The following is a 25857-nucleotide window of genomic DNA, read 5'->3' as shown; positions in this document are numbered from 1 at the left end:
TCATGGATAGGAACAGTCACAGCCTCCCTAGTGTTAGTCTGGTTGTGAGCCCTTGGGCCCCAGCCGAGGTCTAGTGTAGGGGTTAGGCCAAGGCCGAGGGTGGGCCGAGCAGGCACTACACTACCCCAGCTACCAATCCCTGCACACACACACGCAGCAACCAACTTGCACCACAGAAAAGGGAAGATAGGGCAATCAGGCGGGCCTCATGGCCTAACTGGAACCGAGTCATACTTAGGGAGGGGAGAAAGAGATTAAACGAGTGGTCCCCCACGGGGACCGGAGCACCAGCAACCCCTTCGGTGCTGGTAATCAAGGAGGAAGGGAAGCATACACAGAAACACGTTAAGCCGTAGCCCACCACACACAAAGAAAGTGAGGGACTGTCATAAGATACTGTAGGCAGAGACCCTCAGCAAACAGGGAAGGGGAAAGTCTGCAAAACGGAGTGCAGAGCCTAACACACACACCAGCACAGAAAGGGACAGGGCTCTGTAATACAGGAGGTAATACAACAAAGAAAGTACTGAACCAGTCACACTGGGAACTGCAGTAAACAGAACTGCCACAAGCAGAGAAGCTCTGCAGACAAAGGGTTAAACCACAATCAGCATACAGATAGTAACTAGAGGCAGGGAATACTGCAGACAATGGGTAATCGGGAGTACAATGAAAAAACAAACAACCCCCATGGAGAGAAACAAAGGGCAGGACCTGCCAAGCAGAAACAAAGGCAGAAAGGGAACTCTGAAGGGAAGCAAATCAAACAGACTAGAAGAGAACGAAGAGGGACTCACCAAATGGCACCAGAGCCAAAGAGAGAAACCCAGGTGTAGTGAGAAAGGTAATTAGACACACGCAGGCAGAGACAGAGCAATAGAAAACTGCAAGCCAGCATAGGAGAACAACTCCACACAAGCACAGAGCAAATAGCTCAGATAGAGCACAGGTAAGGCTTCAGCAGAATCGGAGAAAACCCCAAAGCAGGGGTTGACGGAAGGAGTGAGCTTAAGTAGATCAGACTGACATCAGCCCAGCCCCTGAAGGACCAATCAGGAGTGGTCCCAAGCATTCCCCTATCTGACTAGCAGAAATACCAACAGAATCATAACACCTAGGAGGAGATGTATAGTCCAGGACCTTGAGCATCTTAATCCTGGGCTTGTCCTCCACTTCTAAAGGAAATGGAATAGTCGCAGCCATTTCCTTGACAAAAGATGGAAATAAAAAGCTCTCCAGAGGAGACTTTCTCCTTTCAAGAGGAGGGGAATGTTCAGAGGGGATGCCATAGGACTCATCTGAGGAAAAGTGATTTGGATCCTCCTCTGACTCCCACAAGTGTTCCTCATCGGTATCGGACAAAACCTCTGCATGGAAGTGTTGAGACCAAATCTGCCTTGATGTAGAGGAACCATGTCCTCGAGAGGGGCATCAGGGAGCCAGCTTCTGCCTCGACTCTGGCGAAGCTTCCTCCAATGAAGTCAAAGGGGTACCAGCCTAGGTGGCAGTTGACACTGGTACTGCATGTGACACCAGCACTGGAGGCCGCAACAAAAGCTGAGGGCCAAGCAGGGCCACAACTGTAGGTACGGAAGGCGCAAACACCCAAAGTACAGATGCACACCACTGTATGAGGCCATCCAGGAGTTCAGGTGTCAAGACCTGGAGATACTCATCTAGGGCCGACATTGGGAAAAGCTGGGGTGCCAGCTTAGAGACAGGTTGCAGAACACTGGGGTTCAGACGGGAGCCAGGTCTTGGCTGCTCAGAGACTGGCGCATCGGTACTTCTTGGAGGGGGTCCCTTGGGAGGGCATTCTCGACACCTTGGAGCTCCCGGCACCATATGTCGAGGAGGACCGGAGCTGATGATTCTTAGCCTTCGCCACTTGATGCACTACTGCTCCTAGTGTCCATAAGTCTCGAAGCAGCCATACCTGGGACCAGTGGCATAGCTACGGGAGGCCATGGGTACCTGTGCCCCAAAATTGGCTCTGGGGCCCCAGGTTTGGCTGGCAGAGGTCCCCAATCCCTGCCAGCTGAAGCATTTGTCCCTGGTCTCGTTGCATTGCTGTCAGAATTGTGAGTTCTTGTACCAAGTAGAGCGCTGCTGAGCCTGGTACTCGGACAAGATTCTGCTTGGCAGCCGGACAACCCCGGGTTTCACCTGTGCTGACCACCGTTCCCCAGAGGTTGAGCCCCTAGGTGTGGGCGGCCTGCAGGACTTATGAGACGGAGCTGGAAGCGGGGTGGTGAACGTATCGGCCAGGCAGGCAGCAGGCAAGAGAGTGATCCAGGTACAGGCAAAGTCAACAGGCAAGCAGCAGGCAGGGGATTAATCCAGGTACAGGTAAAGTCAGTAGGCAGGCAGCAGGCCAAGAGAGTAATCCAGGTACAGGCAAAGTCAGTATCAAGGGACAAGTAGGTAAGAAGCAAACTACTGAGCAAGTAACACCTACCAAAGTAGAAGCCGAAGCATGGAGTCCAGGAAGAGCTCAGCTGATAAAGTGCTGGCGTCTGACATCAGCAAGAACCAGAAAGGGAGAAGGAGCACAGCCATAGGACAAGAGCAGGGGAAGGAGGAACCGGAAGACCAATAGGAGAGAAGCAAGGGAAGCCAGGCAGAGGGAGAGCAGACACAGGTGCATGGAAGCAAAGCAATTAAGGAGCCTGCAACCACCGCTCTCTGAACAAACCCAGAGAAGAACTACACACACATGCCTCAGGGCAGTGTCAGTCAAGTGTGCGTGTCGATGGGACCCCGCACAGCCCGAGGACGCCGCTTGCGTTGAGGTAGGGGACATGACAATTGCCTACCCTGCTCTTCTCAGCTGCACCATGCGTGCTTGTTTTAGTGAAAATGAGCATGCTCAGTTTCATTAAATCGAGAGTGCACTGCGTGACTGAGAACAGTGCAGGGCAGGGAATGCGAGACCAATGCGGGACAAGCACTTCAGCTTGCTGGTGATGGGGACCCCCGCCAGCCAAGGTACCATCATGTGGTGGTGACATCAGGGAGGCAGGCCAAAATGCCCCCCCCCACACTTTGGGCTCTTCCTCTCCCCCCCCCCCCCCCCCCCATCGAGGTCTGGCTACACCCCTGCCTGGGACCAATGCTCCTGAAGCTGATGCAGTCTTCGAAGTCGATGCCGACGCTGCTGACCCCGATGTCGATGCAAGTGTCAAGGACTTGGACCTGGCTCCAAAAATCTTTTCCCGTTGAACCTCTCTGGACATCTCTTGTGCATACGCAGACAAAGGACACAGTTAGCAGGGCTATGGTAGGGCCCTGAACACTGAAGACACCAAGAATGGGTGTCTGCGCCAGAGATTGTCCAATTGCACCGGATACAGCACTTAAAGCCACTGGGAACTTTAGATGACATGGACAGAAAAAATTCTGCAGCAAAATCAAACGGCATGATGGTGCTGGAAAAAGAGGCAAGGCACCGAAAAAAAAAAAGATGGGAAAACACCAGCCAGAATCAAGGCCTAAACGCAGCCTACTGACCAGAAAATAAAGGAAAGTTAAAAAAGGACAAAATAGCTAAAAAATATTAAGGGAAGAGAGGAAAAGGGAACCTGAAGAATGACAGAAGAACAAATCTTCCCAAAAATAACCGAAAGGCACCAAAAAAGCTCTTTGACCAGGTGTGTGAAGAGACACCAAAAAAAACACAGCCTCTCTTCACCGTGGTAAAAAAAAGAACTGTGGGCACTGCGCCATCATAGCGGGTGGGAAGGCACTCGCACATGAGCGGTGGAGTTTGTCTCGTGCTCCACTAAGGTTTGTTTTGAGCTTGTTGGAAGCTCTGGACTGGGCAACGTGGCACCGCATTACCCACTTGTGAGAATAAATCTTGTCCTCTGAGAAATTCTTTTTCACAGAGAGGATGGTCGATACCTGGAATGCCCTCCCAAGGGACGTAGCAGAGAAAAAAAACAGTGACAGAATTCAAAACAGCATGGGATGAACACAGAGGATCTCTTATTAGAAAATGGATGATATTTAAAAAAAACCCTAAACTTAAATGGCTGCATGCATGTGGATGTGTTGAGTGGTGCTTAGAGGGCGACTCCAGTTGCAATGAAGTAGGGCTGGTTCCAGGCAGACTTGTATGGTCTGTGTCCTGCATAAGGCAATCCGGTTTAGGATGGGCTGGAAAGGGTTTTGATAGAAACATCAGTGGCTGGAACCTGAGGAAAGTGCAGGGCAGACTTTTATGGTCTGTGTCCCGCAAATGACAAGATGGATAGACTGGAGTGGGCTTTGACAGCAACTCCAGTAGTAGAAACCAGGGCTGTGGAGTCGGAGTCGGCAGTAATTTTGGGTACATTGAGTCGGAGTTGGAGTCGGCAAAAATGTACCGACTCCGACTCCTCATACATTTGAATAAAGTACTTCTCTGCTGTGAATAAAGCTTAGTACCTAGTTGTTTCACTAGTGTGAAGTCCAGCTGAACTATTTTGCTGGAGAGCTTCCCTCTGCTCAGTCTCCCTTTGCATTTACTGACCTGCTGTAGAGCACCTCCTCTCTGACCCCACAGTGAACTTAAGCTCCAAGAGAAGATCATTCAGCACACACAGATAAGGCAGCAGAGAGACTCCACCCAACTTCCTCTCTCTCTCTGCAAGAAGAGCTTTATATTTTAGTGGAAGTGGCACACCATTCACAATGGCAAAAAGAATGTCAGGAACAGTGTTGCCAGGTGGGCGGTTTTCCCGCGGCGGGTTGCGGTTTTTTGGGCTGCTTTTTGGGCTTCAGGGCGGTTTTTTGGGCGGCTTTTTCGGCCGCGGGGGGCGGGGTTAGTGATGTATTTGGGCGGGGTTAGTGACGTTTGGGTGGGGTTAGTGACGTGGGAGGCGGGGCCGATGACGGGGGAGGCGGGGCCGGTGACGGGGGAGGCGGGGCCGGTGATGGCGGGGGCGGGGTTGATGACGGCGGGGGGCGGGGTTGATGACGGCGGGGGTGGGGGTGTCAGGGGCGGGGTTTGAGTTTGGGCGGGTTTTGGGCGGTTTTTGTGCTGGATTGGGTGGGAAAAAAATTTTCCACCTGGCAACACTGGTCAGGAAACATGACAAAGTCTGCTGTTTATGAACACTTTACAATATCAACAGATGGGAAACATTATGTATGTCAATGTATTATAGAAGATGATGATGGTGAAAAAGCATGTGATGCAAAAATTAGCAGTTTCAGTGGTTATGAAAAAAATGCACCTACAAGAGCATCAAATTTAAAAAGACACTTGCAGCGTTTCCATCCTAAAGTGTTAGAAGCTGTGAATGAGAAAGATAGCAATGAAAACATTCCATCTACTTCAGGGTCAATAAAAGATCAGAAATCTACTGGAGGGCAGACACAACTATCAAGATTTTTTACAGCTGACAAAGTTACTATAACAATGACACGAGAAAAATTCAAAAACCACATCACTGAAATGGCAGTAAAGAATAGTATACCACTATCTTTTTTTTCACAACCAGCCTTTTTAGGCTTAAATGGAGAAATGGCTAAAAAGCTTGGAGTTTCTCTGGAACGAGAAAGTATAAGGAAACTTATACTTGAAGAGGCCAAATGTAAGAAGGAAGAACTAAGAAAAAGTCTGAAGGGACATTTTGTCTTTATTAAAATGGATGCATGCACACGTCACAGAGTCAATTATTTTGCAATTAATAGTAGATTTGCTGATGAAAACAAAAAAACAATAACCCGGACATTAGGAGTAAAGGACACTCAGGCACATCATACCAGTGAGTATCTGCAGAAGTTAGTGGAAGGTGTTTTAGAAGATTTTGAAATTAAAAAGGAACACATTCTATGTATTGTAACTGATAATGCTTCAAATATGTTAAGCACAATTGAAAAAATGAAGGAAGTTGATGAAGAAAGCAGCATACAAATATCAGAAGATGACAGTTCTGCAATTCAAGAAAGCTGTGAAAGTTTGGATGATATTGCTGAAGAAGCATCTAAGCTTATTACCATTCAACATATGCGTTGTGCTGTTCATACTCTGCAACTAGCAATAAGAGATGGATTGAAGGATCGTCATGTGGCTACACTAATTAGCAAGTTGAGGCAAGTAGCTGTTGCAGCCAGGATCCCTAAAACAGATGCTATTCTGAAGAGACGTGCTGGAAAAGGAGCCATTTTGGATCAAGCAACGCGCTGGGGAAGCACTTACTTGATGATAAAGCGTTTGCTTGAACTAAAAGACTTTCTTGAAGAACTGGACAATGTAAATGTTTCATTAAAAGAAAACCAGGGGGCTCAAGTTACAGAATTAGGCTACTTTCTTACCCTTTTGCTGTTACCAAGAAGCTGCAATATGAAGATTTAACACCAGGTAAATTCTTCTTGGAATGGAAGGGCTTGATATATAACCTTAACAAAAGTGGGGGGTTAATTGCTGATGGCATTGTATCTTCAATGAGGAAAAGAGAGGAGCTCTTGCTGGATAATCAAATTCTCTTAGCTGCTATTTATATTGATCCAATGAGCCGAATTTTGTTGAGCAGTGACCAAATTGCTACAGGAAAACAGGCACTCTATGACATAGCAGTTCGCATGAAAGGGTTGCTACCTGAAACTCATAAACCACTGGATGAAGCTAAAGCTATAAATACTGGTGGTAATGGTAACTCAGGTTCATCCTCTTCAAATGAAGAAGAGAATTTTCAAGCCTATTTGGACAAAATGGAAGCTTCAAAAGCAAAGCGATGTCGGTTATGCATGGAAAAGCAACCTGTAAATGTCCATATAAAGAAATTCATGCAAGAGTTTTTTAAAGGATTAAAAGAAGTGGAAAAGTTTGACCGCTCATCAAAACTGACTATAGAAGAAGCCATCATTGTTTATCCAGAGATTGTCAGTGATGCAGCTAGAACTGTAACAGCAATGCCACCCACCCAAGTCAGTGTTGAAAGACTGTTTTCAACACTGAAAATAATCAAATCAGATTTAAGGGCTTCTATGAAGGAGGATCTGGCAGAAGCAATTCTGTTTCTAAGAACAATATATTAGTTAATTTTGGATTATGTTTAACAGCTATTCTACAGCTATATATGCCAAGTTTAAATAATATATAAGTTGTTTTAGGTTTTCCAAATGTTTTTGGTTTATGTAGGTTAACTTTGATTTTGTTCTAATTTCCAAAGGACGATGTTCTAGAATTTCCAAAGGATGTGGTTGTTCCAGATTTTTATACTTGCTAACGCTATGATGACTTTATACTTGATAAAAAAAACAATAAACATAACCTTGTTTTTTTATGTGTGTTTTTTTGTTTAAACTTTAGGATTAATGAATATTTATAGTTTCTTTAATAAATAAAATAAAAAGTCACAATGACATAGATTTTAAACCCAAACATTAACATGCAGCCTTGCATGCTGCACTCTTTCAGTCAACATGCAAAAAAAATACATATTAAAAACTGAGGAGTCGGAGTCAGAGTCGGAGGTACCATAAACTGAGGAGTCGGAGTCAGAGTTGGAGTCGAAGGATTTTTGTACCGACTCCACAGCCCTGGTAGAAACATAAGGACAGGGCCAGGAGGACTTCTATGGTCTATGTCTCAGAAACACCAACGAAAGACAAAGATATGTATTTTATATCACATTCATTGTTGGTTTAATCATGAACTGATAATGAGTGTGACTACTGGGCAGACTGGACAGACCATTCAGGTCTTTATCTGCTGTCATTTACTATATTACTATGTAAGAAAAGCCAGATTATTACAAATACTATAAAGCATGTACACAGTAAACAGAGAAAAGGCCAACAGATTGCAAGGTCTACCTCATTTGTCCATTACTGATGTCATGTTATAACAACACAGTATCCTTCACTTGAAGACTTTGTACTCACCGCATCTTCTGCTGTGACATCTCACAGGTATTCTAAACTAAAAGAAACAGTTCCTTGTTTACATGAAAGACCTAACTTACCTATTGTGCCACCTCCTATTGGGTATACATCCCAAAATGAAGATTCACAACTGGAATGAAGATAACATTCAATAGATTTATTGGGATAAAATCTGGGTTTAGTTGGATAAGTCTTATCCATTCTAAAGCACACACCTCTTTACGTTGCTAGTGTTAAGTAAAATTGATTCTCACATAAATCAAAAGGTAAAATTATGTATCATACCTGATAATTTTCTTTCCATTAATCATAGCTGATCAATCCATAGACTGGTGGGTTGTGTCCATCTACCAGCAGGTGGAGATAGAGAGCAAACTTTTTGCCTCCCTATATGTGGTCATGTGCTGCCGGAAACTCCTCAGTATGTCGATATCAAAGCTCCATCCGCAGGACTCAGCACTTAGAGAATTACACCCACAAAGGGACACTCTGCCCAGCTCACCACCGCCGAAACGGGGGAGGGGAAGTAACCCAGCTCATCCCCACACAAGTGGGGGAGGGGAATCCGTCCAGCTCATCCCCGCGGAGCGGGGGAGGGACACCACCCCGCCGATGCGGGGGGATCTGGCTTATCCTGCAACCGCAACCGCGGGAGGAGCTGACTGACCCTAACACCGCCGAAGCGGGAGGGGTACAAAGCTGCCCTACAGCCGCACGAAGCGGGAGGGAGTGCCAGCAGAATTTAAGTCTCAATCCAGCCCCGTAAAACGGAGGGGAGAGGAATGCAGCAGCTCACTGTAACACAAACTCGTCTCAACTCTTGAAGAATCCAAGTGAAAAAACTTGAACACGAAGTCCTCCTGAAGTAACTGAAGACTAAACTTGAACCTAAAATTCAACCAGAATATAAACAGTACAGATATCTGGGAGGGGCTATGGATTGATCAGCTATGATTAATGGAAAGAAAATTATCAGGTATGATACATAATTTTACCTTCCATATCATCAAGCTGATCAATCCATAGACTGGTGGGATGTACCGAAGCAGTACTCACCCAGGGTGTGACATAGAAATCCCTGACCGCAACACTGAAGCTCCAAACCGGGCCTCCGCCCGAGCAGCCACAGTCAAGCGGTAATGCTTGGAGAATGTATGGGCCGATGCCCAAGTTGACGCCTTGCATATCTCTTCCAAGGAGACGGACCCGGCCTCTGCCATCGAGGCCGCCTGAGCTCTAGTGGAGTGAGCCTTCAGCTGGATAGGCGGCACCTTCCCTGCGGCCACATAAGCCACTGCAATGGCTTCCTTGACCCATCTTGCCACTGTAGGCTTAGCAGCCTGCAGACCCTTACAAGGACCTGCAAACAGGACAAACAGATGATCCGATTTCCGGAAATCATTGGTCACTTCCAAGTATCTGATGATGACTCGTCTCACATCCAGATATTTAAGAGCAGAGTATTCCTCTGGGTAGTCCTCCCTACGAAAGGAAGGGAGACAGAGCTGCTGATTCACATGGAAGTGAGAAACAATCTTGGGCAGGAAGGAAGGCACTGTGCGAATAGTCACTCCTGCCTCAGTGAACTGCAGAAAAGGCTCTCGACATGAGAGCGCCTGGAGCTCGGAAACTCTTCTGGCTGAAGTGATAGCCACCAAAAAGACTGCTTTCAACGTCAGGTCTTTCAGAGATGCCCTCGACAAGGGTTCAAAAGGCGGCTTCTGTAATGCTCTTAGCACCAGATTGAGATTCCACGCAGGCACCACCGAGTGCAGAGGAGGGCGCAGGTGATTAACTCCCTTGAGAAAACGCACCACATCTGGCTGCGAAGCCAGGGAAGCACCCTTCAGGTGGCCCCTGAAGCAAGCCAGGGCCGCTACCTGGACTTTAAGGGAACTGAGCGACAGGCCTTTCTCCAGACCTTCTTGCAGGAATGCCAACACTGAAGAAATTGGAGCAGTGAATGGAGAAAATGAGCCTGCTTCACACCACGCTGCAAAGGTACGCCAAACCCTGGCGTAAGCAGTAGAAGTAGAGCGCTTCCTCGCTCTCAGCATAGTGGCGATGACCTTGTCTGAGAAGCCCTTCTTCCTCAGACGCTGCCGCTCAATAGCCAGGCCGTAAGACCAAAGGGGGAGGGATCCTCCATCACCACGGGACCCTGATGCAACAGGCCGTGCTCCACTGGCAGCCGCAGAGGATCGTCGACTGAGAGCCTGATCAAGTCCGCATACCAGGGACGTCTGGGCCAATCCGGACCCACCAGGATTATCCGGCCTGGATGCTTTGCCACCCGGTCTAGCACCCTGCCCAGCATGGGCCAGGGCGGGAACACATAGAGAAGCTCTTGTGTCAGCCACTGTTGGAGAAGAGCATCTACTCCCAGGGATCGAGGGTCCCGTCCTCTGCTGAAAAAGCGCGGCACTTGGCAATTGGCCGATGACGCCATCAGATCTAGGCTCGGCTGGCCCCAGCGCTTCGTGATGTCCAAGAACGCCTGAGCAGATAGCTGCCACTCTCCGGGCTCCAAGGTATGGCGACTGAGAAAGTCCGCCTTGACATTCATGACTCCGGCAATGTGGGCCGCTGACAGCTGTTCCAGGTTCGCTTCCGCCCAATGGCATAGACTCATAGCCTCCTTGGCTAGAGGGGCGCTCTTGGTACCTCCCTGGCGGTTGACATAGGCCACAGCCGTGGCATTGTCCGACAGGACCCGTACTGGCTTCAACGCCAGTACCGGGATGAACTCCAAAAGCGCCAACCGAATGGCTCTGAGTTCCAGGAGGTTGATAGACCACTTTGCCTCTGCAGGAGACCAGAGCCCCTGCGCTGTCCTTCCCAAGCAGTGGGCTCCCCAGCCCGACAAAGAGGCGTCCGTCGTGACAACAATCCACTCCGGGGTCACCAGAGGCATTCCCGCAGACAACTTGTCTGTCTGCATCCACCAGCTCAGCGCCTTGCGCACTGCTGGGTCCAAGGGAAGGCGCACAGCATAATCCTCCGACATCGGAGTCCAGCGCTGCAGCAGAGAGTGTTGTAGTGGTCTCATATGAGCCCTGGCCCAGGGCACTACTTCCATCGTGGCCGTCATAGAGCCCAACAGCTGCACATAGTCCCAAGCCCGAAGAGGAGAGGCTACTAGGAACTGGTCCACCTGAGCCTGAAGTTTGACAATCCGATTGTCTGGCAGGAACACTCTGCCCACTTGGGTGTCGAATCGAACTCCCAAATACTCCAGGGACTGAGTCGGGCGCAGCTGGCTTTTCTCCCAGTTGATGATCCACCCCAGGGAGCTCAAAAGAGCAACCACCCGGTTCACAGCTTTGCCGCACTCTGCATAAGAGGGGGCTCGGATCAACCAGTCGTCCAGATAAGGATGGACTTGTACTCCTTCCTTCCTCAGGAAGGCCGCGATGACCACCATTACTTTGGAGAAGGTCCGCGGAGCAGTAGCCAACCCGAACGGGAGGGCTCTGAACTGGAAGTGTCGGCCCAGGACTGCAAAACGCAGAAAGCGTTGATGGGGAGGCCAGATGGGAATATGCAAGTACGCTTCCTTGATGTCCAAGGATGCCAGGTACTCCCCTGCCTTCACTGCCGCTATAACAGAGCGGAGAGTCTCCATGCGAAAGTGCCGAACTTTCAAGGCCCGATTGACCCCTTTGAGGTCGAGGATAGGCCAAGCTGATTTTCTGGCACCGGAACGACCGCACCCAGGCGGATCAGATTGTCCAAGGTCTGCTGCACTGCCACAGCTTTGACCGGAGACTTGCAGGGAGAGAGTACAAACCCGTCTCTTAAGGGTCGGCAGAACTCTAGCTTGTAGCCGTCTTTGATGACTTCCAGCACCCAAGCGTCTGAAGTTATTGTGGTCCACTCGCCCAGAAACGAGGACAGCCGTCCTCCAATCTGCACTGGGGTGTGGACCAAGACCCCGTCATTGGGTACAAGACCCTGGGGGAGGACCGGAGGGAGCACCTCCGGGACGGCGGTCTCTGCGAAAGGAATGCTGCTTGGGGGAGAAGTTCCTCTTGAAGGAAGAGGAGGCAGAAGAGCCCGACCTGCCCGGACGGAACTGACGGGCTTCCTGAAACCGTCCTCTGGAGGTACCGGGACGAGTACTAGCCCGAGCCCTGACCTCTGGTAACTTCTTGCCCTTAGACGTGCCGAGATCGGTCACGATTTTGTCCAGCTCGACCCCCAAAGAGCAGCTTGCCTTTAAAAGGCAATTTCGCTAGGCGGGATTTAGAGGCGTGGTCAGCAGACCAATGCTTCAGCCAAAGCCACCGCCGCGCAGAGATTGTCTGAGCCATGCCTTTAGCTGAGGCCCTCAAGACATCATACAGCAAGTCTGCCAAATAGGCCAGCCCGATTCCAGGGCCGGCCAATCAGCCCTCAAGGAATGATCCGAGGGGGAAGCCCGCTGCACCAAAGTCAGGCACGCCCTGGCCACATAGGAGCCGCAAACTGAGGCCTGCAAACTTAAAGCAGCCGCCTCAAAGGACGACCTTAAGGCCGCCTCCAATCTTCTGTCTTGGGCGTCCTTTAGGGCCGTGCCACCTTCCACCGGCAACGCCGTTTTCTTAGTCACTGCAGTGATTAAAGAATCCACGGTAGGCCACAGATAGGCCTCACGTTCACTTTCAGGCAAAGGATAGAGGCGGGACATAGCCCTAGCCACTTTAAGGCTCGCTTCCGGGACATCCCATTGAGCCGAAATTAAGGTGTGCATGGCATCATGCACGTGGAAGGTTCTAGGCGGGCGCTTCGTCCCCAGCATAATGGCAGAGCCAACAGGGGCTGAGGGAGAGACGTCCTCCGGAGAGGAAATCTTCAAAATGCCCATGGCCTGCACTAACAGGTTGGGCAAATCCTCTGAGCTAAAGAGCCGCGCTGCAGAGGGGTCATCCGCTCCATCCGAGCGGGGATCCGTCTCCTCCAAGAAATCCGCAAAGGACCGTTGGGAGAACTCAGATACGCTGCCCTCATCTACATCGGAGGAGACAAAGTCCTCCAAGGCCTGGGAATCAACCCGAGGGCGTTTACCTCCGGGGGCCTCAACCTCTTTACCAGACGAGGGAGCAGGGGCAGCGTTTTGCATAAGGAAGGCCTGATGCAGCAGCAAAACAAATTCGGGGGAGAAACCCCCCAGACTGTGCACTTCCGCAGCCTGGGCTACAGCCCTAGACGCACCCTCAACCGGCGCTCGCAAGAGCGGGGGAGAGACATGCTGCGCATCCAAGATGGCGTCCGGCGCGACACTCCGCGAAGGAGCCGCGCGGGAAAAACGGCGCTTAACTTTAGCCGCTTCTGTGCCGTCGCCCAAATTAAGGGCGTTCATGGCATCAATGTCTCCCACCTCAAGGGCGGCCCAAGAAGAAGCCGTCCAAGCCGCGTGGCCGACCAATATGGCGGAGGCGAGCCGCGGGGGATGGGCGTTTATGGCGGGAAAAACCGCCACACCGGAGGAAGGACCGGGACACTCATCGGTCACGAAACTGTCACCCAACAAGGGCGAATCAGACTTTAAGACCCCCGCATCCCCTCTGGAAGCGCACACTACGATCCGGGGAGCGACTCTTTTGCGCCTTCGCCCTCCGACGCCATGGGCCACGTGGAGACCAATCGGGGAACCCCCTGCCCGCTATAAAAGGTAAAAATTACCTGCTGTCCGCTCCGAGCTGTAACGACTGGTGTCCCAGTGAGTAGCTGCAATAAACGTTTACATAAACGTCGAAATAAACGCCTTTAAGGACGTTCAAAATTTTTTTTTTTTTTTAAACGGAGCCAGCGGGAGGGGGGGAGAAAAGGAGGGACCTGGCGCCACCAGGTTTGCACTTGCTCAAGAAGAGCCCTCAACCCAGGCACTCAACAAAACCTAAAAATTAGGCTTGGAGGCCTAGCCAGAGCTGCTGCTGTGTGTGACCACCACCTGCTGAGATAGAGAACATATTGAGGAGTTTCCGGCAGCACATGACCACATATAGGGAGGCAAAAAGTTTGCTCTCTATCTCCACCTGCTGGTAGATGGACACAACCCACCAGTCTATGGATTGATCAGCTTGATGATATGGAAGCTCTATTTACTAACCTGGATTAATGTGCTAATATGCTTTAATTTGAGTTAAGCACATAGGGGTCAATATCTGAAGTGATTTAAAAAGGCAGGAGAGCCTCCTGCCCATTTAAATTGCATACGCCTGCCCAGTTGCTGATATTCAGCGGGACTTAACTGGACAGTGCCACTGATAATTGGCATTCACTGATCTTGTCCCAAGTGGGCAAGTCAGGGGCATTATAGGGGAAGAGCTGGGAAAAGTTTGGAGTTATGCAAGTGCTGGCAATATTTACTGCCGGCATCCACATCACTAACCAGGTATGTAGGACTGCATAAAAAGCAGTCCTAACTTTGCCCATTACCTATGCAAGTGCTAGCACTGAATATCATCTGCAACCACTTCTGGTACCGGCTGGCATATGGTTTGATATCTTCTTCTCCCTCCCACTTCCTGGCAAGGGTCTGATCTCCCCCCCCCCCCCCCCCCCCAGCAAGTTAAACACCTTCTCCCATCCCCTACAACTAAAGACCCCCTTCCCTCCTGAAAAGTAATAGGGGTGGGCCTAGTCTGACTGGTAGGAGGGGAAAGTCTTTGTTGGGAGGTTGGGAGAGGGGACACAGACACAGGACTTAAGTGGGTTCTGGCTGAATATCGGCCCGGACCCTCATAAGGGCTGACAGCTACCAGCTGCCGATATACAATGCCAATGCCTGCACACTGCCCAACATTGAATATTGAGGCCTAATTCTGCCAGTGGCTGTCAGTTTAAAAAAAACTGACTTCTGCTGGCTGAATATTGATTGGATAGTTAATAAAGTAGTCTGACTGAGAATGGGAGTGAATTATTTAATGTGTGTTAAAATTGCATTAACACAGTTTTAGTAAATAGAGCCTTATGTGAGAAGCTGCATGAAGGTTTTTAGCTAGGTTCTATGATACTCAGCACTACCCAGATAAATTTGTGCAGAAAACTCTATCTGCATAAGTATCTTTTGTAAATCTACCCACACAAGCTATAGCCAGATATTCAGCTGTACTTTGAAATGGACAAGTATTTTTCAATATTTGGATAAAGATAATTGGGTAAAGTTCCTGGTTGTTTTACCAGTTAGTGGGCTTTTCAGTACTGACATCCTTGTCTTTAATTCTTTTAGTTTATTTATACCTATCTTTCTCCCCTTATGGCCTTAGTTAATTACACAAAGATAACATAAAGAGTGTGGTGGAATTCAAATCTGAGTAACCTTATCTATCTATGCTCATTTTTCTAAGCTATAATTGATCCTAATTAGAGATCACCTATTGATTCTTGTGTATTTGTTATAACAGACAAATTCTCTATTAAATTCTTTTTATAATATACTCATTGGTGTCAAGCTCACTTGTGAGAAAGAGGAACTATAACATTATAATTATCCTGCTCTTCATCCACATTTGTAAAATTGACAGTTTCCTCTTCCTCTTCTTTCTTAGTATTCTTCCAATCTATTTTATGATCTTACCTGTCTCTTCATGATCATCAGACAGTGGGAACTCAACAGTCTTGTAAAAGGTGGTTATCCTGGTACCATCAGCATGTTCTACTATCATGGTACCATCTTTCTTTAGAACGGTTATTACCTTGTCTTCTCGAGTTACTATCACCTGTGTGAACAATGATTGTAGGTAGAGTCTCCATTAGATAGTAGTTTCCTTTATTTATTTTTTTTCTTGAACTGCACCATCCAAATTTAAAGGAGAAGTTGCAATGCAAGGATAACTGGAAGATTCTGAGGGAAAATTTGGGCATCTGTTAATTTCCTTTCCTTGAGACTAGCTGTACCACTCCAGATGAATAGCTAATGAGCCCCTGCCAGCAGACAGAGCAAGAGAAAAAAAAAGTTCAGAGCTGACTTCACTCTTGTTATAGAGGGCTGGTGCTGCCTTTAGTTTCTCTGTATCCAATGTAAAAACTAAGACACCTACAGGCAATTCTCATGTTTGGGTTTTCAGTTCATACCCAATGCAAATCCTGATGCAGTCAAAACATCATTTCATGGCCACCAACAAGAACGGGATAATTACATACATCAAGGGTACCTTCAGAGTGGGCTACAACACACTCACTGTTAGCTTTCTAAATTTGACTGGCAGCAGTACAATTGGAGGACTACCACTCAGCTTAAAGAGGAACAATGGAGGACTCCCACTCATCTTAGAGGAACAGTGGTTGGAGCACCTCAAATTTGTCTCTGAGTATATGTGGTGAAGAGGGAAATCTATATGTGGGTCTTGAAGATTATTTCTTCCCCCCCTGCCCCCCAGCTGAGAGAATTTGCTCCCTTGGAGAAGAGATTCATGTGCTGAGTGAAGAGAGGGAGATGACTGGGATAAAACAAATAGTTTGTGGGACCCTGGGTGTGATCTGCTTTGCACTGCCCTGAACAAAGGAAGGTTTTAGAAAGGAGGAATTACTACTACTACTACTATTTAGCATTTCTACAGCGCTACAAGGCATACGCAGCGCTGCACAAACATAGAAGAAAGACAGTCCCTGCTCAAAGAGCTTACAATCTAATATGTATAGTGCAACTATACAAAATGGCTGTACTATTTTTTACTGTTGGTATATTTCCTTTTTCCAACTTCTAGTGCTCTTGTAAAGAGAGAGGTACTTTGATTATATTGTAGTTATAGGGTGGATCGGTGGAGGGGTAGCACTGTATGTTAAGAAGGGCCTTGATTCAAATAGATTGAAAATTCTGCACATTTTCCCTATGGATTGAAATTCCATGTGTAAAGGGGAAAAGGATAGTGATAGGAGTGTACTACCATCCACCTGGCCAGGATGAACAGAAATGTTATCAGAAATTAGGGAGGCTAACAAACTGGGCAACAAAACAATAATGGGTGATTTCAATTACCCCAATACTGACTGGGTAAATATAACATCGGGGCATGCTAGGGAGGTAAAATTGCTTGACGAAATCAAGGACTGCTTTATGGAGGAGCTAGTAAAGGAGCCAACAAAAGGGGGAAAAATTCTAGACCTAGTCCCTTCCGCAGGGGTCTCTCCTAGCTCTTGTCTTATTCAACTTGTTTCTCAGTCTTCTTGTTATATTGAGCAAGTTTTTAGGACTCAGTTCTTACTTATTTGCCAATGATATCCAGTTTCTCTATTTAATGATTTTGCCACTTTGGATCTTGTTCAGGTTCAGTTTAACGCCTTATCATAAATAGCTGCTTGGCTCTCTTCTAATCAGTTGCCAGTAAATATTCAGCCAGCGGTGGTCAGAATCTTTTAAAAAGCTGATTATTTTTGGCTGAATTAGGCCCTAATATTAATCTATGTAGATACTGGTACTGAATATCTAGCCTCTGTGTGAGCTCTGGTCGCACCTAAAATACAGGAGGTCACGTGTGATATTCAGCCCGTTGCCCGGTAACCTGACCGGGTAGCAGGCTGAATATCAGCTAAATAGGTGTGCGATTCTGCTCTCAAACCCCCTTTTCCCAAGAACTTCCCCATCTTGCATAGCGACCCCTCATATGAGATCTTCCCATTATCTGACCTTCCTTTCCGACTGTCCCAAGTCCCCCTCCCCCATGAACAGACCCTATCAATGACCCCTCCACCCTCAGTAAGCTCAACCAAGCCTACCTTAAGGTCCCTGGTAGTCCAATGGGTGATTTAGGTAGGAGCAATTCTCTCACTCCTGCCCCTGCTGTCTTGTGGCTCAAACTGACTGCTGTGACCTTTAGCAGTAGCCTCACGGTACCGCTGCTGAAGGCTATGGCAGCCATTTTGAGCAACATGATGGCATGGGCATGAGTAGGTGGGGCTTGCTCTTGCCCAAATTACCTGCTGGACCACCAGGGACCCAAAGGTATTGGGGGTGGGGGTGGTAGGAGGGGCTGTTAATTTGGAAGACTGGGAGGGTCAGATAAGGGGGGGGGTTTCAGGAGGGAACACCTTTTTGGGAGGCACACAAGATGGAGAAGCTCTTGGGGAGGGGGATTTGGGAACAGGATCGTACATCTCTTTTGTCCAATATTCAGTCCGCTATCCAGTTAGCAAACTGGGTAAGATTAGGACATCCTTTTTACTGCTAACTTTACCCAGTTAGCTAACTAGATAGCAGACTGAATACTGCAGCTGCCTGGTTAGTTACCAGCTCCACCCTGACTCCTCCCCGCTACTAACTGGCAGTCACAGGCAATATTCAGCAGCACTACATGCTTAGGTGCTGCTGAATATTGGCCCAGGTCCCTTTTGAATATTGGGCTCATGGTGTTTAACCCACAATAACCCATATGGATTACTGGTTGCAATGTTGGTCTCACACTCCACAAACCCCCCCCCCCCAACAGATTAAATTAAACCCTTCATCATAGACGGTCGGTAACCCAACCGTTTGGGGAGGCTAAAGGGGGCGGAGCTTACTCCATACGCTCCGTGGCAGTGACGTCAATGAAGAAAAAGACACTACAGGCTCGCCGCCAGCTTCTCCCTTCTCTCTGCATACAGTGTCCTGCCCTCGCGAAAACAGGAAATGCATCACCGCAGAAGGTGGGACACTGTGTGCAGAGAGAAGGGAGAAGCTGACGGCGAGCCTGTAGTCTTTTTCTTCATTGACGTCGCTGCCATGGAAATAAAAGGTCAAAACGCGGGGGGGGGGGGGGGGGGGCAGGCTGTATCACAAACGGAAGTCCACGATTGGGCTGGGGAGGCTTAGCCTCCCAAAGCCTCTTATACGGGGCGCCTATGCCCTTCATTCAAAATCCTGAGTGTTGTTATCAATACTGAGCTCTCCTTCAAACTCCAAATAGCTTCTGTCATTAAGACTTGTTTATTTGCCCTCCATCAAATAAGATATATTTGATCATGGTTGACCAAGGATGCCATCAATACATGTGAAGGAGCATTTTCAATATGACGACTACATCCAACTTTGGATGTTTTGCTGAAAACATCCAAAAATCAAGTGACAAATATGGCCATTTTTGAACCAGAAAATCATCTTTTTGTTTTGAAAATGGCTATTTCCTAGACATTTTTAGATATTTTGTGCTAAATGCGTTTTTCTTTTGTGACCATTTTCTAAAAAAATAAAAAAAAGTCCAAGGGAAAAACAAGCCATTGGTACATATGTGGGGGTGGGGAAGCATTTTTAGCAGACTGGCCACACAGACATCCCAGAACAGCAGTGGGGCACCCTAGAGGGCGCTGCACATAAAAGGTCCCTGGTATACATCTCACTGTTACCCTCTTATATTGTATGGGGAGTCCTTCAAAACCCACCAAAAACCTACTGTACCCAACAGTACACCACTACAATAGCCTTTATGCCTGCAGGTGTCACCTATATGTGGGTACAGTAGGTTTTTGATGGGTTTTGGAGGGTTCACCATTTCCACCACAAGTGTAACAGAGTGGAATATAGGCCTAGGTTCCCTTCTCTACAGTCCACTGCACTGACCACTAGGCTATTCTAGGGACCTGGTTGCTGCTGTAATAGGACTGACTATAACATCTAACGCTGTCATAGAGGCTGGTATATACTGTTTCTTTTACATCTTTGAGGGGTGAGAACGGGTTGGTGACCACTGGGGGAGCAAGGGGGTCATGCCTTAATCACTCCAGTGGTCATCTGGTCATTTAGGGCACTTTTTTATTACTTAGTGGTGATTGAAACAGGTCTAGACCAAAACATCCAACTTTTAGCTCTAGACGTTTTGTTCTGTTCCATTAAGGAAAAAAAACGGCCAAGTTCTGAGAATATCCAAATCCTGCCACCAACATGCCCCCTTGTGATCTGGACACACTGAGGGCGAACTGCATAGAGAAACATCTTTAAAATGTGTTTCAAAAATAGCGATTTGGACATGTTTGTAAGAAAAAAGTCCATCTGTCGCGTCGTTCACATTTTATTGTTTTGAAAATGAGCCCCTAATTCTTAAAATTTTACTACTTCTATTGTCAATACAATGGTATTCGGCAGGCAACACTTAAAATACTGCAGCTTGTTCAGAATGCAGCAGTTCTTCTACTGTTTGAGGAGCATCACTGGCTCCCCATTAGCTATAGAGTAAAGTTTAATGTTCTAGTTCTTGCTTTCAAGGCAATGCATGTGGGTTTGCCAGCATTTCTCTTTAATGCACTCATTCCTCGGGTTCCGTCTCACTTTTTGTGTCCTCAAAATAAGGTACTTGTGACTCCTCCTTCATCCTGTGCACAACTAGCGTCAATACATGACTCTGCCTTCTATATCCCTTTTCCCTCATCTATGGAACTCTTTTCTTAAATACCTGCATCTAGAGCAGGGGTTCTCAGTCAGGTTTTCAGGATACCCATGATGAATATGCATGAGATACATTTGTATGCACTCCCTCCACTGTACGCAAATTCATCTCATGTATATTCATTGTGGGCATCCTGAAAATCTGACTGGCTAGGTGTGTCCTGAGGACTGGGTTGAGAATCCCAGATCTATAGCCATCTTACCAAGGTTTAAGGAGGTCCTTAACGCTTTTTTTTTTTTTTACTGGGTATTTGACGATTGACTATTGCCCTTTGGGCTCACGGGAAATAGTGGCTTTTAATGTTTTCTCTTCTCCCATTATATGTGTTTCCTCTTCTCCCATTACAGGCTCACTGTAAACCATTTTGATATGTTATGAACTGCGGTATATCAAGATTAGTATTAAATACAGTGTGTTTTATCTAGCAAAAAAGGTGCCGGTACTCAAATGCCAGGCCACCCTTCATGGGTGGGGTGATCACTGAGGGACCCACCCCACAATAGCCAGGCCCCCTGCAACCAGTCACAGAATCTATAACAAGGCAGAATTGGTGTGTAGAGCCTGAGCTCTTTCATTAAAACTTGAGGACCTTGGGTCAATTTTACCAGATAATAGAAAAGTACCCCCAAGTACCCCCTCAAAAAAATCCTGATTAAATATAAACATAGACATATATGAACACTAATCTTTTTCTCCCTTACCTTTTCAGCTACTTCTTTGGAAAATTATAATGGCCTCTTAACAAAAAATCTACCACTGGGCTCTGTGGAAAACCAAACTGGGAGAGGCCTTGCATGCACACTGCCAGAGCTTTAGATATACAGCTTTAGCCTTTAGCTCCACTTGGTGACAAAATCTATAGGTGTATCTTGTTTATCCTTGGAGAACATGTTAAATATATTACAAATAGTCAAACTACAATTTACGTTGAAATTAACTAGGGTTTTGTGTAGCATACCGTTCCATTAACAGGGTCAGTAATTTTATAGGATAAAACTGGCTCCAGATCCAGTCTTTCTCCTCCTTTGGTTCCCACTCGTAGGCCCGATGGAGGGGTTGTTATCCAAGTTCCTGCCTGAACCTCAGGGACTGCTGGTCCAATAAGCTGATGTGCTGAGACTACAGGTTCTAGAAACTCAGTTTTGGCAACTGAAACTGGGTTGTGCTTGTGCCCACCTCTTCCTGTAAAAGAATAGTAAAAAAAGAAATGCAGGCAATTGAATGATTACAGTAGCATTTCAGAGAAGTTGTATAGTTGGGGGTCCTTTTACCAAAACCTAATGCGTGCTAATGGCATTAGTGCGCACTAAATGCTAAGAAGCCCATGGGTTAAAGTGGGCTTCTTATCATCTAGCATATGCTAATTCTGTTAGCATGTGCTAAGCTTTAGTAAAAGGCCCCCTTAATCTGTTTTAATACCTTATTACTATATGTTTTAAACTTGTTTAGCAGATGTCATGTCAAGTCTTTTAATTTATATTTTTTTTCCATTTTCTCTGTGCAGAAAAATGAGAGGAAGCCATTTGCTGCGTGGGAATTGATAGTGCGGCTTTGTAAAAGAAGCCCCAAATTACTATTAGTCTACATCATGGGGGAAAGTACTATACACTGCACACTCTGGATATTTTAATTCTATAAAGAACTACACTCTCTTAACTCATAAGGAAAACATTTAAAGGTAAAGGAATTCACTAATCAGCAGAACCATAAATGGAATAAATTCACTTATTTGAAAGAAACACCTCTAACTGGGAAAGATCTACATACACGCAATGATTACCCTGAAAAGTAATAACATATTAGCAAGGGAATTTGAAAAATAAGATAGCACCTATGACCAGAACATGTAATTTAAAAAATTGCTTCTCCCTAATTTGAGTTGATCTTGATACATCAGAAAATACAATTACAGTACTTTTGAACACAAAACCCAATATTCTTTTTTGAAAAGTTTTTCAGAACAGATATTTTTTAAATCATTTTCTGAGCCATGGAGGAGTATTTTCAAAGCACTTAGACTTACAAAGTTACGTAGAGGGGGATCTTCGATATGACATCTAAGTTCAACTTTGGACATTTTGCTAAAATCGTTCAAAATTCAAGTGAGGAATATAGCCATTTTCAAAACAGAAAAACATCTGTGCTTTTTTTTTTTTTGTAAAAAATGACGATTTGCTAGATGTTTTTGTGCTTTGTGCATTTATCTTTTTGGTCTATTTTTGAAAAAAAAAAAAGTCCAACTGAAAAATGCACAAAATCAAGCCATTGGGATGTAGGAGGAGCCAGCATTCTTAGTAGACTGACCACACAGACTTCCCAGGAGAGCCCTAGGGAGCACTGCAGTGGACTTCAAATAAATGCTCTCAGGTACACATCTCACTGTTGCTCCCTTATCTTGTCTGCTGAGCCCCACAAAACCCCCTACCCAGGGCCGGCCCTAGGGTTTCTAGCGCCCTCCTGCAGTCTATTAGTTGGCGCCCCTACCCTCCAGAGGCAGGATCACTATGGCTCCGCCCCCACAGTAGACACACTCCTTTTACCAGCCATGGCATCATTGAAAATATTACACCAGTATAGAAGAAAAATAACTTAGCACACAGAACAGGAATTAGGAGAACAGACAGTCTTGCCAACTCTGAAAAACAATGTGTTATCAAAATTTCAGAATCTAACAAACAGATCCTTATTCAGGCATTTAGCCTTGCAGTCACACATGTAGAACAGAGATAGCCCCTCTTCAAATTCTCCAAAAATTAACCTGAAATCCTAAGAAGTTAGACTCTGCATGCAGCACAATAGCCTTCCCATCAAGCACAGCTTAGGATCTAGCTAGGACAGACTTAATCAGCATAAACTAACATATTCTACAATCTGAGTTGGACAGACTAACAGGAGTTACTGAAGTGGGAATGAGAGATAGGTGATGGTTAGGAATTGAAAGCAGGCATCTAGCCCTCCTGTCCTGTGTTGGGGGTGGTGGGGTGGGAGTGGAAAAGGGTGGGTCAGGTGCAGCACTAAACAGCAGTCTCTGACAAAACAAGGGTCCAGGCTCTGCTGTGCTGTCTCTGTCTGAGCCCTCTCTGGGCAGAGGTTAGCTGAGCTCCCACAAGTTATTTCAGAGCCAGATTCAATTGGAGCAGTGACATCCTCTGACAAACACAAGGAGGATATTTCTCTGCTTGGGAGGGGGGAGGGGACCGGACAGAGAGCTGACAGCTTTGGAGCTAGACTGAGATGAACAGCAGAGATTAGATTGAAAAACAAAAGCCTCAGCAGAGCTTGATTGCTTGCAAAGTAAGTGACGCCCCTGAAAGGCAAGCACCCTCCTGCACTGCATAGCCTGCTTACTGCGTTTGACCGGCCCTGCCACTACCCCCAACTGCACACCACTACAATAACCCTTATGGGTGAAGGGGACACCTATATGGGTATAGTGTGTTTCTGATGAGTTTTGGAGGGCTCACAGTTTCCACCACAAGTGTAATAGGTAGGGGGAGGTATGGGCCTAGGTCCACCTGTCTACAGTACACTGCACCACAACTAGACTATCCCAGGGACCAGGGCCGGTCTTAGGGCGAGGCGACCGAGGCGGCCGCATAGGGCCCCGCGCTCAAGGGGGCCCCGCGCGGTGCGCCTGGGGTCGCCCTGCCCGCCGCTCCCTCCCCCCCCGACGATCGATCGCTGTTCTGTAAAAAATTTGAGAAACGCCGAGTAGCAGGCAGCGCCTCGCGTCTGCCTTGCTAGTAAAAATTTCCTGCACATCGTCGGGCTGGCCTTCCCGCATTAAGTCCCGCCCTCCTCTGAGGTAATAGGCTCTTCCCGCATTAAGTCCCGCCCTCCTCTGAGGTAATAGGCTACTACCTCAGAGGAGGGTGGGACTTAATGCGGGAAGAGCCTATTACCTCAGAGGAGGGCGGGACTTAATGCGGGAAGGCCGGCCCGACGACGTGCAGGAGAATTTTACTAGCAGGGCAGACGCGAGGCGCTGCCTGCTACTCAGCGATTCTCAATTTTTTTTTTAAAGTTAGTGGGTGCAGCAGGAGTTGGTAGGTGGGTCGGGTCGGGGGGGGGGGACTCAGATGGGAGAAGGGTGTGGGATGGGGGTTCTCAGTTGGGGGAAGGGGGGGAAGGGGACTCAGATGGGAGAAGGGGGTGGGATGGGGGTTCTCAGTTGGGGGGAGGGGTAAGGGGGACTCAGATGGGAGAAGGTTGCAGGGTGGGGTTCTCAGATGGGGGGAGGGGTAAGGGGGACTCAGATGGGAGAAGGTTGCAGGGTGGGGGTTCTCAGATCGGGGGAGGGGTAAGGGGGACTCAGATGGGAGAAGGGTGTGGGATGGGGGTTCTCAGATGGGAGAAGGGGGCTGGAACTGGGGTTTGAGAAGGGGCCATATGGGAAATGGGGGTCATGCATGGGGCTGGTGGGAAAATAGGGCATGCATGGGTCAGGTGGGAGAATGGTTCTGGGGCTGAAAAGGGGGGCTCTAATACAAGGCATGTGGATGAAGGGGGCTGGAACTGGGGGCTGAAAAGGAGGGTAGGTGGGATAAGGGGGCTAGTACTGGGACTGGAGGCTGAAAAGGGGCAGGGGCTGAAACTGTGGGTACTGGGGGCTGAAAAGGAGATAGGGAGAAGTGGCTGGGGCTGAAGCTTGGGGCTGGTGAGAGAAAAGGGCTGGGGACTGGGGTTGAAACTGGGGGCTGAAAAGGGGACAGGGAGGAGTGGCTGGGGGCTGAAGCTCGGGACTGGTGGGATAGTGGGCTGGGGCTGAAACGGGGGACTGGTGGGATAGTGGGGCTGGAACTGGGGGCTGAAAAAAAGGGGCAGAGAGAGGGGCAGATCCTGGATGGAAGGGGGAGCGAGAGGGAGGGCAGACCCGGATGGATGGGAGAGGGGAAGGGGCAGAGAGAAAGGGCAGACAGTGAATGGAAGGGGCAGAGATAGAGGGCAGATGTGCAAGAAAGGGGCAGGGAGAGAGGGCAGACATTGGATGGAGGGAACAGCAGAGAGGGCAGACACTGGATGGCAGAGAGAGAGTGAAGACAGATGCTGGATGGAAGGAAGACAGTGAAAAGAAGATGAGGAAAGCAGAAACCAGAGACGACAAACTGTAAATAAAATATATATTTTTATTTTTTTGCTTTAGGATATAGTATTGTAGCTGTGTTAATAAATGTTTATAATAGAACATGTAAATAAGGTAATCTTTTTATTGGACTAATTTTAATACATTTTGACAAACTTTCGGAGAACAAAGCCCCCTTCCTCAGGTCAGGATAGGATACTGTAACAGCTCTATACTGTATTGACCTTAGGACGGAGGTTTTGGCCTCTGAAAGCTAAATGTATTAGTCCAATAAAATGGTATTATTTTATTTTCTATATTTGTTTTATTTCTATTTGTTAATTTGTAAAGTGGTGATTGGTATTTGTTAGTTTTTTTTCAAATTTACATCTGTTGTCTTTATATTTTGCACAGTACTAGGGGACATTTTCTGTTTCTGTGGTGTTGTATTGTATGCAGAGTCTGGCATCTTGGGGGTTCAGTTTAATTTTTGTCTAAATAGAAAGTTTAAATATTACTACTTATTCTATAGTGGATTAGGGTGTATCTGTGTTTGTGAAAAAGACATGGTTTTCAGTT

General features: G+C 47.4%; 1 protein-coding gene across 1 annotated transcript in view; it reads right to left on the bottom strand.

The window, feature by feature from the left end:
* The window catches only part of SPAG17 (sperm associated antigen 17), a 994731-nt gene that overhangs the window by 285117 nt on the left and 683757 nt on the right, over positions 1-25857 (bottom strand). The window contains exons 28-29 of the mRNA XM_030205033.1: positions 21175-21398; positions 15437-15578 (exon numbers count right to left, since the gene is read on the bottom strand). Of these exons, the coding sequence (XP_030060893.1) occupies positions 15437-15578; positions 21175-21398 (366 nt within the window). The remainder of the gene's footprint in view (positions 1-15436; positions 15579-21174; positions 21399-25857) is intronic.

The sequence above is a fragment of the Microcaecilia unicolor genome, chromosome 5 (assembly GCF_901765095.1).
Source record: "Microcaecilia unicolor chromosome 5, aMicUni1.1, whole genome shotgun sequence".
Taxonomy (NCBI): Eukaryota; Metazoa; Chordata; class Amphibia; order Gymnophiona; family Siphonopidae; genus Microcaecilia; species Microcaecilia unicolor.
The sequence above is the reverse complement of the archived record's forward strand: the minus strand, read 5'-3'. Positions and strand labels throughout refer to the sequence as shown.